The 17,678-nt window shown below is 25.4% G+C and overlaps 2 protein-coding genes across 3 annotated transcripts; both read left to right on the top strand.

The window, feature by feature from the left end:
* Positions 1 to 1,552: 1,552 nt before the first annotated feature.
* LOC113551331 (heterogeneous nuclear ribonucleoprotein A1-like) lies at positions 1,553 to 6,614 on the top strand. 2 transcript variants are annotated; one of them, XM_026953510.1, is made up of 12 exons: positions 1,553 to 1,975; positions 2,071 to 2,228; positions 3,069 to 3,189; positions 3,265 to 3,472; positions 3,533 to 3,685; positions 3,943 to 4,062; positions 4,143 to 4,238; positions 4,353 to 4,398; positions 4,539 to 4,700; positions 6,174 to 6,236; positions 6,309 to 6,381; positions 6,469 to 6,614. In XM_026953510.1, the coding sequence occupies exons 1-8, from the start codon at positions 1,964 to 1,966 to the stop codon at positions 4,394 to 4,396; spliced, it is 912 nt and encodes a 303-aa protein (XP_026809311.1). In that variant the 5' UTR covers positions 1,553 to 1,963; the 3' UTR covers positions 4,397 to 4,398; positions 4,539 to 4,700; positions 6,174 to 6,236; positions 6,309 to 6,381; positions 6,469 to 6,614. The 2 variants fall into 2 exon arrangements, with proteins under 2 accessions (XP_026809311.1, XP_026809312.1); XM_026953511.1 differs by lacking the exons at positions 6,174 to 6,236; positions 6,309 to 6,381; positions 6,469 to 6,614 and having other exon boundaries at positions 4,143 to 4,235; positions 4,539 to 4,920.
* A 2,347-nt stretch (positions 6,615 to 8,961) lies between these two features.
* On the top strand, positions 8,962 to 13,644 carry LOC113551663 (polyadenylate-binding protein-interacting protein 2B). The gene is made up of 5 exons (XM_026954042.1): positions 8,962 to 9,225; positions 10,426 to 10,631; positions 12,346 to 12,458; positions 12,530 to 12,629; positions 13,474 to 13,644. Exons 2-5 carry the CDS (start codon positions 10,452 to 10,454, stop codon positions 13,561 to 13,563), a joined length of 483 nt encoding a protein of 160 aa, XP_026809843.1. The 5' UTR covers positions 8,962 to 9,225; positions 10,426 to 10,451; the 3' UTR covers positions 13,564 to 13,644.
* The last annotated feature ends 4,034 nt before the right edge of the window (positions 13,645 to 17,678 follow it).

Raw genomic sequence — 17,678 nt, 5'->3', positions numbered from 1 at the left:
TTTTTGTTTTCTATTTACGATACAATTAATAAAATATTTTGATTATTTTTGAGGTATTATTAAAGTGATCAAAAATTTTTTTTAGTTTTTTTCTTTACAAAATTTCAACAACAAATTATTCATTATGTTAAAATTCTTGAAAATTGAATACAAGATCCCAGTATTCCACCAAAGTTATTCTTATAGAGTTATATCTGTAAAAAAAATTAAAAATACATAAACACAATTTTTTTTTTTGCATTGAAAGCATTTGAAGTTTTGTTAAAATCGTAAAAAATTGTAAACATTTTTTAATTAAAAAAATTTGTTAAACATTTTTCTTTTTGTATCTGTTTTGAAAATTCTATACAATATATCAATATTCTTCATAATAGTAGCATATTTATGGGGATGGCTGAGGAGGCTGCAGCCCCCCCCCCCAAATGTCAGGAAATATTTTTAAGTTTGCTTTGTCCTATCAACTGTAAATTGTAAAGGTTCAATATAATATAATAATATGGTATTGAGAATTTTAGGAACAAGATATTCATGTAATGACGTCAATACGTAATGTGTATACGACGGGCAACGATTTTGATCAATTATTATAACTTGCAGTCTGGTAATCTGGTAAATACCACGTAATTTTTACGTGCGGTACTACTATATTATCGTAATTTTATTTGTATCACGCCATGAGACAGTTATGCTTTTCAAAGAATTTGAAGAACCAATTGTTGCTGGCTTGCTACATTAGAAGAAGTGCAAAATAAATGTTGGTGGGGACTGATTCTTAAAAAAAAAATAATAGTTTTTACATTGTAGCTTTAGTTTTTAAATATTCATATTTGTGTGTTAAATAAATTATTAAGTTATATACTACAACTAGTATATAGTTTACTATATTCTAGTTATATAGAATTTTATTTTAATAGGAATTACAAAATGATGGCAATTAAGTATTTAATGCATAAAAAGAAATTAAATTAAATTAAATATGTAAAAATGTACAATTATTATTATTATTATTTATTATTACGATTACAAACGACCTCCACACCATCAAATAAACCAAATAATATTTAATGTTAATAATGATTCATTTCAATTTTTTCTATAAAAGGGATTTTCTTCGCGTATTACCTGCTCACCTGTGAGCTTTCCGTGTAACATAGTGGTTGAGAAGCGCTGTTCTATGTTATAAGGTTGGTGCACTGTAGTTTTAATACTCTAAGGGTGCACTGTCTGTTTGGAACAGATTAGTGGGATTTTTATCTTTCCATATTGGCAACCTCGAGTTTGTTTTTTCGTGTTCAGTGTTACCATAAGATACATACGCCGCATTGTCAGCTTGACTATTATCTATGGGCTTGACGCTTACTCTACTTGCAGTCTGCCAGCCTGATGTTTTTTTTTTCATGTGCATTTCCATGGTTTGTTTACTACACTGGCTAACTGAATTTAGCGGTTCCTCTTATCAAAATGAAACCGACTAATCAGAGACCAGATTTCCAAATACAAACTTCCAACGCCCGTCGTTGTCGGGCAACCTGTATTACAGACTTCGGTAATTAGTATTATATACAGTATAATACCTATACATCATAGATATTTTAATGCTATATATTGCAATATCAACTATCAATTTCGAATCGCGGCGCTAGTTGCGGGCCTGTCTTAAATGTTAGGTTCTCGCGCTGTCGCTGTGGCCTGTGAATTGTAATTTGTTGCCGAATGCCGATGGTGCAGGAGCAGAACTCTATTTGTTTATTATAGTCGGTAATTTGTTTATTTGTTTGTACTTTCACAGTTAGGCACCTAGTACCCACCACAGTTAGCTAGTTACTCAAAACCATAAGCATTTAGTACTACCTTCAACGAATCCGTCAAATCTGTTTATCGTGGTTTCATTCCAGCGGCTTTTCGAGAGACTCACAAAATATATAATTTATTATTGTGTACATTTATCTCCATAAAACATACAATGAGTGTATCGGTAAGAGTTTTACTTGATTTATACAAATATATATAAATATAATGTTTTTTTATTGCTCACTTGTGTTTAAACAATTATAATATCATTTTGAATAGGGAGAAAATACTGTTGATGTAGAAGAACCGGAACAGTTCAGGAAATTGTTTATTGGTGGACTTAACTACACTACTACAAATGATTCATTAAAAGAATTTTTTGAAAAGTGGGGTGATATTGTGGATGTAGTTGTTATGAAAGATCCTGTCACAAAAAGGTTATACTTAATATTTTAATATTTTGAACTATTTAACTAATTAACTTTCTGTTTTGATAAAATATCAATTTATTTATTCAAATATATTGGTACTAAATATAAGTAGTTGGAAATGTTTTTACAAAACCATACTAAAAAACTTAGCATAATATAAAAATTACAAACAAAAATACTTTTTTAGAATTATTTTATAGGTTAACTTGGTTAGAAATTGAAAGGAACTGGTACATTTATGAAATATTTTAACTAATTTTTAATATTTGATGAAAGTGTAAAAATTAGTAAGATTATATGTTTAATTTGAATCATTTTATAGTTTATGTTAATTATTATTAAATAGTCCACAATTATTTAAACATTTGCAGTTATTTTTCTTAAAATTATATTGTAAAAAAATTGAATCAAAAAATCTATTTTTGATGAATATATGAATGGTAGTTTTGTTTATTTTAACTATATTTTTTTATAATACTATGTATTGTATGATTATTTTTATTATACTAACAGATATGGGTTGGCTATTATTATTATTAATTTAAAAAAATATGTATTGATTATACTATAAGTTAGAAAATATTTGTATAGTTTTCAAACAAATTTTGCTTTTGATATATAAATTAGATACATCAACGCTATTAAAAATGAGTTAACATTAAATTTAAAAAATACTTTTTAAATAAAAAATATACTAAATCTTTTAAATATGGAAAATTAAATTGCATTTATTAATTCATCTTTCTGCACAAATGTTTGAATTTACAAAACTAATAATAGATAATTTTAAGAATATAAGAAACAATATATTCCTTACATATTTAAAATCTTGTTGTTATATTTTAGGTCACGAGGTTTCGGTTTTATTACATATTCAAAATCTTCAATGGTAGATGATGCTATGGCCAATAGACCGCATAAAATTGATGGTCGTGAAGTAGAAACAAAACGTGCTGTACCTCGTGATGTGAATATTTAATCAAATATAAAAAAAATTCTGTTAAATATTTTATGTTATTTTTTCATTATGGTATGATTATAGGACATAGATAAACCTGATATAGCATGGACTGTGAAAAAAATGTTTGTTTCTGGAATTAAAGAACAAGCTGAAGAAGATTTAAAAGAGTATTTTGGACAGTATGGAAATATACTTAATATTCAAATTATTACAGACAAAGAGACTGGTCAACGTAAAGGATTTGGATTCATTGAATTTGATGATTCAGATTCAGTTGATAAAGCTGTTTGTATGTATTATCTTATTTATTTTTCATGAACAAGATTTACTTATTATATATTTCTTTTAGTAATCAAAAGTCATGAAGTTTCCGGATCTAAATTAGAAGTTAAAAAAGCTGTTAGCAAAGATGTAGCATCGGCTTCTAGAGGTCGTAGAGGTGGTCGTGGTGCTAGTAGTGGAAGAGGACAAAATTGGGGAGGACCAAATAATAATTGGGGTGGCAAGTGCATTTTATTTTAATGTATACAATATAATATATATAAACGCATCTAAATTATAAATGTTATAAAGTTGCTTATAAGAAACTGGCGTATAATCTAAATACTCAATATAATAGATATTTATATAAATAGATATATATATTTGTTAATTTTAAATGCATATTTTATCTTATTGTGGAGCTTACAATTTAAATGTTGATAAAAACAAAATTTAAATTATTAAAATTATACTTATGTTGAGTAATTTTATTTCTAGGTAACCATTTTGGGGGATATGGCGGTGGAAGCAGTGGTGGTGGTTGGGCTCAAGGAGGTCCTCAAGGCTGGAATAATGTTTGGGGTAGTCAAGCTTCTCAAGGAGGTTGGGGTAATGGAGGTATTTACATCAGCTATAACTAAATAAATAAATATAAATATTAATTTAATTTTTTTTTAAATATATTATTTATATTAAAGGAGGTAATTGGGGAGGTAGTCAAAGTGGATATGGAGGAGGACCAATGCGAGGAAATTTTGGTAACAATAGAGCAGTACCATATCATACAGGTCGTGGTAATATTTTTTGTTAAAATGATTATAAATGACATTTTTTTTCAATAATAAAATATACATTTAATTATGAATATTAACATAATTTTATTTTAATAACATATTAATTGATTTTAGGAGGTAGTGGTAATTTCCATCAAAATTCGAGAGGAAGGTATTAAAAGTGAGTATTGCATATTTAACATTAACATTTTAAACTAGAACTTTTAATGCTTAAAAATTATTCTTAGCTTGAGTAAAAATAATACTGAGGATTTTTTTTTTTGTTTTTTATACATAATGATTTTTTTTGTATCTTGTTAGGCAGGTTGCTGAAGCGAAGGCTGGTAGGAATCAATAACCATCAAATTTTTCTCCTTCAACTTTTGGGTATTGAACTATTCGAATGATGTTTTTTTTCCGACAAAAACTATCTGCTCTTCACATGTTGACACTTAATGCCATTTATTATCGCTATTAAATTATGTTAGTACAATATTTTGTTTATCATATTCATTATGATTTAAAATTTAGGTAAAATAAGTTTAAAACATTTTATATACCTGCTCTATATATACATATATATATATTTTTTTATTTAATTAATTATTGTTTTTCCAATATCATTTTTAAAATTTAAAACACTGGTTAATTGAAATGTAATACGTTTTATTTAATGGTGAATAATTTTTGTGTAACTATATTATTATATTAATAAAATAAAAAATACCCAGTCTTTATACAGGGACCAGAATACAATTGTTGTTGACTCAATAAATTTAATGATAATTCACAAAACATTTTTTTATTAGAAGGAACATTTTTATTAATGCTTAAATATGGTAGGCATAATTTCTACTATATTGGAACAGATCGTAAGTAGTGTACATTGTTATGTTCTAAAATTCTGTAAAATATTATTATTAACGTCATTATTTCCTCATGTGTTTTATTTTAATTATATTTAAGTGAAATCTCTATTTATCAACGTCTCCCAATTGAATATTTTAACAGATTTTTATTTAAACCTGTTATACCTATGTGATCTTACTACTCAGAATAGTGAATTCCTTTCCATAATACACGTTTTTGGCAACCATCGTTATGTTATATAGAGGTTTCACTATCAATAGATGATTAGTTATAGATTGTGGGTACAAGATATTAAATTAGGCATTTAATGCAGACCAACATATTGAGACTCCTATCAACAGCGTAGGACTTAGGTCCCCCGGTTCCAAGATAGTAAGTTTCTTAGGTAGGTTTGCAATTTATAATTTATTATTAAATATAAATAATAAATAATAAAAATTAAAGTGTATAATATTTGAAATTGATCAATGATAAAATAAAAATATGTTTAAAGTTATATTTTAATTATATTATTTGTCAAATGTTTTGCTTATTAAATGTCGTTTTTTGATTAATTTTGATATTTAAACAAATATACTGTCATTATAGTTATGTTGGGCTAGATTAATTTATTAATCTACAATTTTTATTTACTATTTTAGTATTAATTATATGTAAAATATGGCAGTTCTGGTTTTTAACAGTTTTACAAGAAAATTAAATTTATACTTAGTATTGTTTTTTGTTATTAGTATCTAATAATGATTCAAATATTAAATAAGTATAATTAATCAATATAAATTTTTTGTTTCTTAAATTTCTATGATTATAATTGTATTTTAAAATGCATGTAACATTACTATTTACTATACCATATTAGTTAACATTTTGTAAAATAAAGAATATTAATATAGTAAAAAATAAATGTGATTATTTTGTAAATTAATCTTTTAGACGTCTGGGCCCCATAATATTAGTGGCTGTATATTTATAAATACAAAAATTCAATCTTTGATTGAATATTTTTCAATATTCATTCAATGATGATTATGTTATAATTATTATTTCATGTTATTTTATTCTTGATACCATTTATATAATGTCTAGGCAAATACTCAAGTAAACAGTTTTCGACTAATCAAGAGTTTTTTGATACATGCATTTACAGAGGTAATTTGTGAAATATTTTATAATTATAAAATGTCTTGTATTTTAATAGTTATTTTTATTGTCTTTTCACAGTTTTGAAATTAAACTGACATAATCAAAAAGATGACAATGTTTTGTTTTTAATTTGCAATGTAACTGTATTTTGGTTAGTTCAAATATTGAAATGCATTTGTTTATTAATTTTATGTCATAATAAATTTAATATTTTTATAATATGATTGGTGTTTTCCAGGTTTAAAAGAGGTACATAACATTTACTTCATAGAAAATAATTCAAAATGTACATTATACCTGGGTATAAATCAAATCATTTTGTTTTGAAGTAAGTGCTTACAATATTAAGTTAACCAATGAAAAATGTTAAGCTGTTATAACTGACAGTTATTTAATTAAAAATAAATTTGTTATTTTGTTAATCTATTTTTGAAGTTAACATAAAAAAAATAAATGGTTATGTAATAAAATTTTTTTTTACCCTAATTCCTGTGGGAAACTTAATTTTATAAATTTTACACTTTATTCTGTCCAGCAAGTAAATGCGCTGATTCTGCACAACCCTCCGTGTTACTCAACTACTAATTTTGGTTGGTCTGCGGTGTATTCTCTCGCTGAACAGAGTATATGTTTATATTTTTTAACTATGACTAAGATTTTATTTTTTAAAAATTAAATATTTTTATAAAAATGTCTATTTGCAAATAGGTTTATGATTCTTCATTAAAGCAAAGGGAACTTAATTTTATACATATTAATATAAAATGTTTTTATTAAAACTAAATAAATGCAATTTATAGTTTATATCATACTATTTATAGTGTTTTATAAACATAATATTTGGGTTTTTCTATGTGAAAAACTACTGAACAAATTTTTAGTTAATATAATGTTTTAAATTGTATAGAATTTAATATTTATTGTTATATATCATCTACTGACAAATATATGTATATTGAAAGTCGTCTGATTCATTTCTCCACTTACATACTAAACCATATTTGGGTCTAAATAATAGTTCAAAAACTTCATTTTTAAGAAATATCCACAATTAAAATATATTTTAATATAAGATTAGATTAACACTTTTTTTGATTTATAAAGTAGCGTACTTAAATTGTATTTAATAAGTAAAGAAATGAGATTGAGAATTAAAGTTCTCTGGTGGAGGGGATTGTACCTCTAAAATGCCACTAAATTGATATTAAATTATTATTTATTTGTATTGCACTAAAAAATCTGCAGTAAATAGGTATAAAATGATATTAGGTATGTTTTCTACACAGAGTAAATATCTTTACTTCTTATTGTTTGATATTAACCATAATATAAGTTAATAAGTGCTACAAATAGGTTACTTCAAATTATATTTGTTTAAATCAACCAATTTGACAATTTTGTGGATTTGAATTTCTAATAATTTAGTATCTTGACTATACTTTAAGATATGTTAAGTTAATACATATTATGTGTAATATTATAAATACAACTTCATCCAACTTTATATTTTACCAATTATAATTGTAAGAATTTAAATGAGGTTAATGAAATTTAGAGTTCTTGATTAAATGTATATTTGTACAGATGTTATACCAGTATATTTACATAAATTTAAACATTCTATATCTTATCTTGATATGTGCTTTAAATTAACTACTAAAATCTATGGCTGTTTAATATGGTGTGTGTACGTAGTAGGTGTATTTTCAAGTACTTATCTATATAAACAAATATCCAGTTATGAAAATTAACATATTTTTTCTGTATAGCTACTAATTTTTAAAAAATTGTATTCCTTATTTTAATAATTATTACCTTTTCAAATACTGTTTTTGATTAACTATCTACATTTTATATCAACTCATTCAATTAAATAATCGAGTAGTATTAGGTTAGGTTTGTTAGCCACCATTTATATGCTATAGATTGTTACTTTATAATATTTTATCGAAACGTGGTCTTGTTAGCGGAAAATGTCGGATGTGTAGTTATCGGTTATGGAATATTTGTTATTTTATAGATTATACATTTACAATTATAATCCGTAGGCTTTATGACCTGTGTATTAATTTTCACAAATAATTTTAATCAAAAATTGCTTGTCTGTGAAGATGAAGCTTTAACTGCATCGTTATTCATAAGTGCATTACTACTTTCTTATTATAGTAGTTACCACAACTGCATTTTCTGTTTTACGTTTTACACTAGTTTTGCAGTTTGAAAACGTAAGCATAATATACGAAATGTTAATATTATTTAACCATGTGTTAATTGTTTACTTAAATATTATGTAGTATACTATCCGATCATACCTAGGGTATACAGAATATGTCACGCATTATGCATGCTAAATATTTCAATGTATAATGCTATTGAGTATATAATATAGTTTTATATCGTCACTTATAGCTTAAGTTTTAGCTTGCTGCGATCAACGTGACCACGTTTTCTCACTTTACTAGTCACGAGTCGCCGGCTTGCCGCCAATCCCGCCACTAATTGAGTATTGGGCGCGTCATGTTATTATCGACGACTATACACAATTTTGGGCTTGTTTTCCGGCGACACTGGTACAGCGAACTCAGAGGTACCACTCTGATGGGCGCGATACGGCTTGTACTGCTTGTAGTAAAACTTTTCGTTGCGGCCTCCGGCGGTCAGACGTGTGTACTCATTCTTTAATACAATAATATTGCCGCTCGGGGGCGCTGCGCAGAGTTACTCAGCTTCGGCACTTTTCATTCGTCGACGACGTTTTTCCCGTTCACCTTCCATTTTGTGAGCAATATTCCTCGTGCGCGATTCTTCTGTAGTCTGTACTCTGTCTCTCCGTTCAATAAACGTAAAGCGAACGTCATCAGTATCAGTCTGCCGTCCATTTTTGCTGCCGTCGTATATTTTTTTCCTGTCGGCCCATTAACGTTTTCAACAGCCGTCGTTGAATTACATTTTCATTGGCGTGTTGAGTCCGCGGTTGTTGTTTTTTCGTCTTCTCGTGAGTATGATTTTTAGATAAATTTATGTTCAATGTTATTACGATAGTTTTATTTTTATATTGTCGATGTCTCGAATGTGATATTTTTTTTATATATCTATCATGCCGTTGCCTCTCTCTTTCTCTCTCTTTTTCTCCATCTCCACCAAGAACATCGACACGCGTACACAGCCGTGGTGTGTTCCTATAATGTTGCGTGCGTGTGTGTGTGTGTGTGTATGTGTTAGTCTTTATGTATACAATCGTGTATTTCGTATAATTTGTGTGTGCGCGTGTACGTGTGAGCAATTACACATATACATATGTATAAAAACTGGGGCATTGTGAAAGGCAACGAATTTTATTAAATTCGTTTTATTTTTTTCACTTGAATTTCAATTTCTCGTAGATAAAACTATCGACAATAGATGTTTTTTATCAGAAGCCACCCTCAATACTTCCTAAAATATAATTTTCCTACATTGTGTCTAGCTACTTTGTAGTATGTACATTAAAACCAATTTAGTACTCTGCCTTTGAATTAATATTACATATTATTATTTTTTCTTATTGCTATATCTTTTAATTAATTTCTTATAATATTTTCGACCAATATCTGTAGCCTATTTGTTTTGATGTAAACCTCATTTTTTCTGGTAGATATTGCACTGCATTAAACACTATCCATCTTGGTTACAGTTGAAATCATTAAAGGTAAAACATGTTTGGCATTATCAAACTGGTTTTTTTTTTCAAATACAACTACTTACAATCACTTGAAAGGAAATTGGAAAGTTTTATTGACAATTAGGTGTTATTTAAGTAATATTTTTTTATTTTCTAGTAGATAGGGTACCTTATTAGTTGTTACCGACTTATATTTGATTGCTAATAAAATGAATTTATGATACTAAATATTTCCCCATTTTACTGTGATTTTTTGAAAAACAATATGAAGATCAAAATCAATTATTTTTAAACATTCTAGTAGGTAGTACCTTTATTTATGATTAAAGTATAAATCTCAAATTAATAGAATACCAGGTTACCTTGTACTTGACAATTTAATTTATAGCATTTTTAAAATTGACTGGGATAAATAATTATCCCTTTCATATTTACCAAAGGCTATTAGCAGTATTAACTCAAAATTTATGGATTTTTTTTTAGAATTTTAGCTAAAATATAATTATTAACATATCTTTGTATTTATTGTTTTAGGAAATAATTGAATAAGTACAATAATAATGAAGGTCCCCAAGGAAGAATCTAAAGAACAAAATAATGACAATACATTAAATGATGATGATAATTTGAGTAATCCATATGATACAGAATCAAATTCAGATTCTATTGATCCACCGACCAGAGATGGAGATTTTTCTGAATATATGTGGATGGAAAATCAAGAAGAGTTTGATTTACAGGTATATATACTCAAAATTTATCTAACAATTTTCATCTTATGCGGGGCATCTCCCGCAGCTTATCGGTCAGCATGGTAGAGTGGCATTCATTCATGATGCTTGAAAAATGATTATTTTATTTTTGGAACAGAGTGTAGTTATAAATAATTAGTTTACTAAGATTACTACTTGTTAACAAATTAATTAATTTGTAGTTTGTATGTTCGGTAGGTTCAACAAAAGTGTTGTATAAATTTTATGCTTATCTAAAAATAACTAAGGGTATTTATTTGTTATTCCTATACCACTGCTATATAAAAAATATTTACCCTGCCACTTGGTGAACATTTGATGTTATTTAATATTTTTTACATATCATTAAAAAACAGTAAATAATAATTAATAGTGGTATATTAAATAATTACGTTTGAATATCTAACCTAACCAGTACCTAGAATGTTAATTGAAAAATTGTGGAAAAACTCATTAAAATTCATTTTTAACTATATTTTTTTATAAGCTAATAAAATTTGTAAGATAGGTCACTTCACACTTTAGTTATAATATTATATTCACAGTATTTAGAGTACTGAGGATCTTAAAAAATAATAGAGCCACTAGGTGCCTGATACTCCAGTGTCACTAGGCTCAAAGAACATCAGAACTGGTGCTTAATTTGAATATTGTACATTTATAGTTTATTAGAAAAACTTGAATTGTTATTTGCCTATTTATTATAACTTATGCTAAAATGTTTTAAGTTTATATTGGTGGTTTTGAACTGATTTTTCAGTTAAACACTAAGTTACAGTTAAAGTTACTAATTATATTATTTTTTAGTAATAAGAATGTTGATGCAAGGATTCACATCAAAAATTGTTTTAATTATTTAAAAAATTAAAATTGTGTAGATTACTTTATAAAACATTGCTATACTTAGGGACACTGAGAGAGCGCTACTCCTTGGCACGTCCAAATGAAAGAGCTCCGCAGTTCCGTACCTACTTTTCTCTCACTACTATATATTTGCTACGTTTTGGTGGTGATGAAAGAGATTGGACGAATTTTGGTCGCCGTTCAATAGCGTCTCTTGGTGGCCCAAGTATATATATTGATTCATTGACTTGTTCTGTATTTCTGTAATTTTATATTATTATAATTTTTAGGATAGACATCTCAATATTAAAATAAGAAAAACTATGCATGACACATCAAGCTGTTAACCATATATTTGCATATTTGCATTTTCATATTTTTATTGTACTACCTGGTTTTCCATAACGCCACTAGACTTCTGGTGTAATATTATTTATCCAAGCCCCATTCTTTAGACACAGCATATAATAAAATATAATTTCAATGAAATATTTTTTTTTTCCAACAATAGATGACACACACGAGACATTTAGATACAAAGAAGTACCGATTATGAATAATTTTTAAAATTTTAAATTAGAGACTGATGTAAGGTTAACTGGGATTATTGACAAAATATCGCATGACCATACTGCTAGTTTGCTTGGTGTCTGAGTGATTTATATGGTTTTTGGTAGGTTGATTACTAACAAGTACCTAATTCAGCTACAAAATAAATTTTTGATAAAATTATCCTAGTTGATATTATAATATATCATTGTTACATAGTTATACTGTAGTTATTATAAAATGTTTTTAGTTTTTATGTATATCAAAAAAGTTATGAATTGATATCATTTAATAAATATTTATGATTTAGGTTATGAAAGAATTAGAAGAAAAAGAATTGATGAAAGAATGTCTTGAAGCTATGTTAGATGATGAACAACATAATAGCAAACCAAATGGCACAGCAAATGGCGATGCTCAAACGTAAATTAAATTTTTTATATTACTTATTTATACTTATATTATGCAAATTTAATTTATATTATTATTTATAGAAATGGTTCAAGTAGTTCTACCTCAATGATAACCCATAGACTTGATCATTTGAGCTTAAATACATCTTGCAATAATGGTGACCAGCCAAGGCAATCTACAGTAAGTTTTATGGTATATTTTTAACTTCATGCAAAATAAATATTGGCAATAATCAGTAAATTATTGTGTATGTTTAAAATGTAATGGTGACATGTGACATTTATTTTCATACATATTTTCATGATATATTGATTATATAAATGATGAGAGATTTTAACCTGTATGGGGAGATAAATTTATTAATAACATTAAATATATTTCATTGTTTAATTATCTGTAAACAAAAAAAAGTATTAAGAAAAAATATTAATTTTAGCCTACGAATTGTATTAAATAAAATTGAATACTACTTAAATGAATAAATGTAATTTTAATCTAATTTAATTGATTCCTATAGTCTTTCAAGTTTTAGTATTCTGACATGGTCATCTGTTTAATTAGTTTATCTTATTCTCTGATTTTTATAATTATTTTGTTATTCTTATAATTGAACTCTTATAAAATAGTATCTATCATAATTATTATCAAGATAATATTTCTTTGAAATAAATCTATAATTAATAATAAACAATTTTAAGATAGTTGTAACTAATTGAAAATTACATAATTTTAAATGCTAGTCTCAATACAAATATTTACTACTTTTTTGTATTGAATATGCTGTTTATTTTATTGGTTTGGCATTGCATACATATATATATATATATATATTGTTTATATTCATTTAATTTAAAATATAGGCATAAATTAAAAATATGACCAGTTGGCTAAAGTTTATTTACTGTTTATGAAATAGAAAATAAAACAAATATTATGCTGACCTCTTCTTAAAAACAATATATTTTTTTTTTTTGTGATTTCATTCCATTGATTTAATATAGAAATTTTTTAATGTGTGTTACAGAGTACTTTAAATCCAGATGCAGCTGAATTTGTACCATTAGCAACCAGGTCTTTGACTAATGCTCCTGTAGTAGTAGCAAGTCCTTCATAAGCGAGAAATAGATATTTTTAACATGCAACTATATATTATAAATATATATATATATAAAATAAAGTAAATATTAATCTATCATCACAAAGTATAATATATTTTCATATTAAACAAAACTTAAATTTTCAATAAAATGACTATAATGATTTTTTTTTTTGTAAATCTTCATTATACTCATAATTTTTCACTCAATTTTATCATAATTTCAAATTACTGAATTACACATAAGATAAAAATTGCACTTATGTTTTGATCACTATTGTTATTTATATAACTTGGATTCATTATCAGTTATAATGTAACAATGAAAAGTTATAGTATAATGTTTATAAAATGAAAATAAACAAAATGACTAACACAATTCATATTTAAATATATTGCCACTTAGTCAACTTGTCGTGTTTTCCAATCTATATTATCTTTTATTTTAGTATTCATATTATAACATTAATTTGATTGTTTATTATTATATTATTTTATTTTTTAACCTACTTTAAAAATAATGGTTGAATATTGGTTCAAGATTAAATAATTATTATGCTTATGATAGTTATTTTACTTTTTGTAGATGAATAATTAATTTTATTGGTGGACTATTAACAAAAATTGTTGATTTATTTAAAAGAATTAAAATTATTAATAATTGGTATTTATTTAATTCTTTTTTTTATGGTTTTGATTTATCTTGCTTTTTCCAATTGCCTTGGACATTCTGTTTGAATTTATTTTTTAAAATCAGATATGAAAAAATTTTAATCTTAAAGCTTCAGTTGGTTTGATTGAACATTTCTTTAGTTTATATATTTTATACATATAGGTATATACATTTTTTAGGGGGGGAAATATTCCAATATTTTCTATTAATCCAAGCAAATCATTTACTGTTCATTTTTGTACTCTGGAATTGTGTTATTTTGTTTTAAAAACAATGCCAAAATATTAATATTTTCAATTATATCATGTTTTGATTTTTTTATTCTTTAGCGAGCCTAATAAATAATTAATATTTTAAGTACAAATATATTGTTTACTTAATATTATTTTATATAATATTTTAATTATATATTAGTGATGTGATAAGTAATATTTTTGTACGTCTTAACTCTTTGTAGTCGTTTTATTATTAAGAAATCTGTGTGTAATGTTTCATGGCTAAATTAAATGAAATATAAATCGTATAATGAGTGATTATTATTTAAATTAGCTTAGAATTATTTATATTTTATTTGATGTATTGTGTTAGTTACATTTTTAATGTTTATATGTAATTATGATTTTCAGTAATATGGTTTTGGGAATATTAATATAATGATATTTTGGATAACTCTCGTCAGACTGATTGTTACTGTGTTACATTTACTTTCAATCTAGATGATTATATTATTTCCAATAAAGTTTAAAATTTATATCTTAATTTTTATGTTACTGTTTTGACACTTCTAATCTATTTTATTTTAGTTAAATGAGTTATTTAATATGATTTTTACTGTTTTATATTATTAAAACAAAATTTTAGTACTTTCTAAAATAGTATCTAATATGTTTGAATTGTAGATAATAATTTGATATTATAGAAATGTAAATTCTTAAACGGATAAACTTCTTAGTTCTGACGAGAATTATATCCAATTGAACATTACCATACTGGTATGTAATGTAATTAAAATATAATAATATGTGTTTTGATTGCTAAGTTGATTAATTAATATTATTCATTATTGTTACCTTAAATTTAAATAGTTTATTCCGTACTATGATATTAATCTAAAATATAAACATAACACCCAAGTCTAACACTATGTAGGCAAATTTGTATAATATGTATTTTGTGGGTTAAATTAGAACTATTAAGTACAATGTAAATCTGATGTATTAGACATTCAAAATCATGTTAATTAAAAAAAAAAATGTTAAATTTCTAAAAAATTTTAAAATTGAGCTAAGTTTTTTGTTAATCAACTTTTTTTTTAGGTAGGTTGATGTAGTATACACAATTTATGAATGTAATAAACTTTGTGATAAGCCAAGGTATTTTTTTATTGTTAACTTTAAAATATAACCCATGAACTTATCATTTTATTATGTGCAGTTTACTATAGGGATATTTATTTATTATCGTACATTTGAAATTAGTGATGATTGCTATTTTAAATTTAAAATATTTAATAACACTACAATCCACATTTATGTATCTATTCAATATAATTATTTTAAATTTAATTTTGGAACTGGTATATAATATTATCAAAATGGTTAAGTAATTATAAAGGTTACACCAGTCTATCATTTCATTCTATAATATATTTATATACAATTTTAAGACCATGTAATTCATATTTTTGATTTTGAAAACAACAATTTTTTTAATACTTATAATATTAGATCATTGGAACAATTCAAAAAGTGAATTTGTTCATTATCAGTTAAACCGTTGTTTTTCTAGAAACACAAAAGTAATTGCATTTTATGTAAGGTGAAAAAATTTAAACTAATTACAATAATAAAATACTTACAAATTACCTGATAAATGTTGTTTAAGGTGGTTAGTAGTACAACAAAGTAAATATTTTTTCATGTTTTACAATATTTTGCCTCATTATTGATAATTAAAATTAATGATTAATAGTAGATTAACAAAATATTCTAGTAAAATAAATATATTATTGGTTACCTATATTAAAACAAATTAAGTTAAAATCATTTTATAATTTTTGAGTTGAATGTTAAATCCATAGATGTAGGTATACTGAATAATGAATAAATCTAAAATATATTGCTGAGAGTAGTGAGAGTAAATCACAAATTAATACCTATGATATATTGAAGTATATTTGTGATATAATTTTATAATATTTATGCTCTAACATGGTTTTATTTTATTATTTACTAAATAAAATAATTAAAAATCTACTTTTGTTTGTGTAATGCTGGAATATAGCTAGTGAATATTCTAATCATCATGTATTAGAATTGGCATTTGAAGTTCTTGTCTACCATTCAAGGTTATTTAATATAGTACAGTGGCATGGAAAACCTGAAATTGTTCAGATGTTATTTAGTCTAATACAGGGGATGCCAACTATTCGATCTTTTTAGAAATATAGGTCGATGGTTATAAAAAATTTTAATTTTACCATTATCGCTCGATCACGAAATAAAAATTCGGATAATGTGGAATGTTCTTAAGTAATTATTCTTTGAAGCCTTTTTTTGCTCATCAAACAAATATCTTCCTAAAGCATTGGTTTTTAACCGGTGTTCTGTGGACTTGGTATAAGTGTTTCGCCAAAATTTTAAAATCAGTAAGAAAAATAATAAAAAATTTATTTAATTACTGTTGTATTTTACGGCTATGTTTCGCGAAAACCTTACTTAATGTTAAGTGTTCCGTCATTCAAAAAAGGTTAAGAACCACTGTCCTAAAGAATGACCTAAATTTTACTGGATGTCGATCACCAGGGACTGATAATTTTAAATGTAGCTCACTTTTTGAAAAGGTTGGCGACCCCTGGTCTAATATACTTCACCAACCTACCCATCTACTTAATAATGTCATATTTATAACTTAACCTCATAGGTAATACTCAATTATTAGTTTTTTATTACCCATCCACCCACCACGGGGTGGATCCCGTATATATTTCCAATCTCGTTCGGATTAATGATTCCCTACTGACCCTACTGAATCTTCATAATCATTTTTAAATATACATTATGTAGTTACTAATTTTTATTTTGACTTGTTTCTTTTCTACATAGAAATATAGAATAGTTAAATATTCACTACTTAGTCATCTCTAGTATATAGTTTTCTTTAATTTGAAGAAATATTTTAGTTTACATCTTAAGTTTCAACCAAAAAATGTTTTAATTGCTTTTACGTTAAAAAATATAATGTACTTATTTTAATAAGTAGATTTATTTTTCTGTTTGATCATTTATTCTGTATTATTGGAAAGAGTATTGATTAATTGTAGAATTTGAATTAGAATGATAAATTATAACAATTTGTGTTAAAATTTGACCAAAGTTTAATACTTAACTCTTGTTTATTTGCATTAGATTTACCAGGCAAGCTGAAATAAAAACTGTCGACAATTTTTAAATTATATAAA

This window comes from Rhopalosiphum maidis, chromosome 2 (assembly GCF_003676215.2).
Source record: "Rhopalosiphum maidis isolate BTI-1 chromosome 2, ASM367621v3, whole genome shotgun sequence".
NCBI classification, from domain to species: domain Eukaryota; kingdom Metazoa; phylum Arthropoda; class Insecta; order Hemiptera; family Aphididae; genus Rhopalosiphum; species Rhopalosiphum maidis.
The sequence above is the reverse complement of the archived record's forward strand: the minus strand, read 5'-3'. Positions and strand labels throughout refer to the sequence as shown.

Coding starts and splice junctions, on each gene's coding strand:
- LOC113551331 (XM_026953510.1), top strand. Junction 3,190..3,264: donor AACGTGCTGTACCTCGTGAT/GTGAATATTTAA, acceptor GTATGATTATAG/GACATAGATAAACCTGATAT. Junction 3,473..3,532: donor TTCAGTTGATAAAGCTGTTT/GTATGTATTATC, acceptor TATTTCTTTTAG/TAATCAAAAGTCATGAAGTT.
- LOC113551663 (XM_026954042.1), top strand. CDS start 10,452: ATGAAGGTCCCCAAGGAAGAATCTAAAGAACAAAATAATGACAATACA. Junction 10,632..12,345: donor AAGAAGAGTTTGATTTACAG/GTATATATACTC, acceptor TTTATGATTTAG/GTTATGAAAGAATTAGAAGA. Junction 12,459..12,529: donor GCAAATGGCGATGCTCAAAC/GTAAATTAAATT, acceptor TATTATTTATAG/AAATGGTTCAAGTAGTTCTA.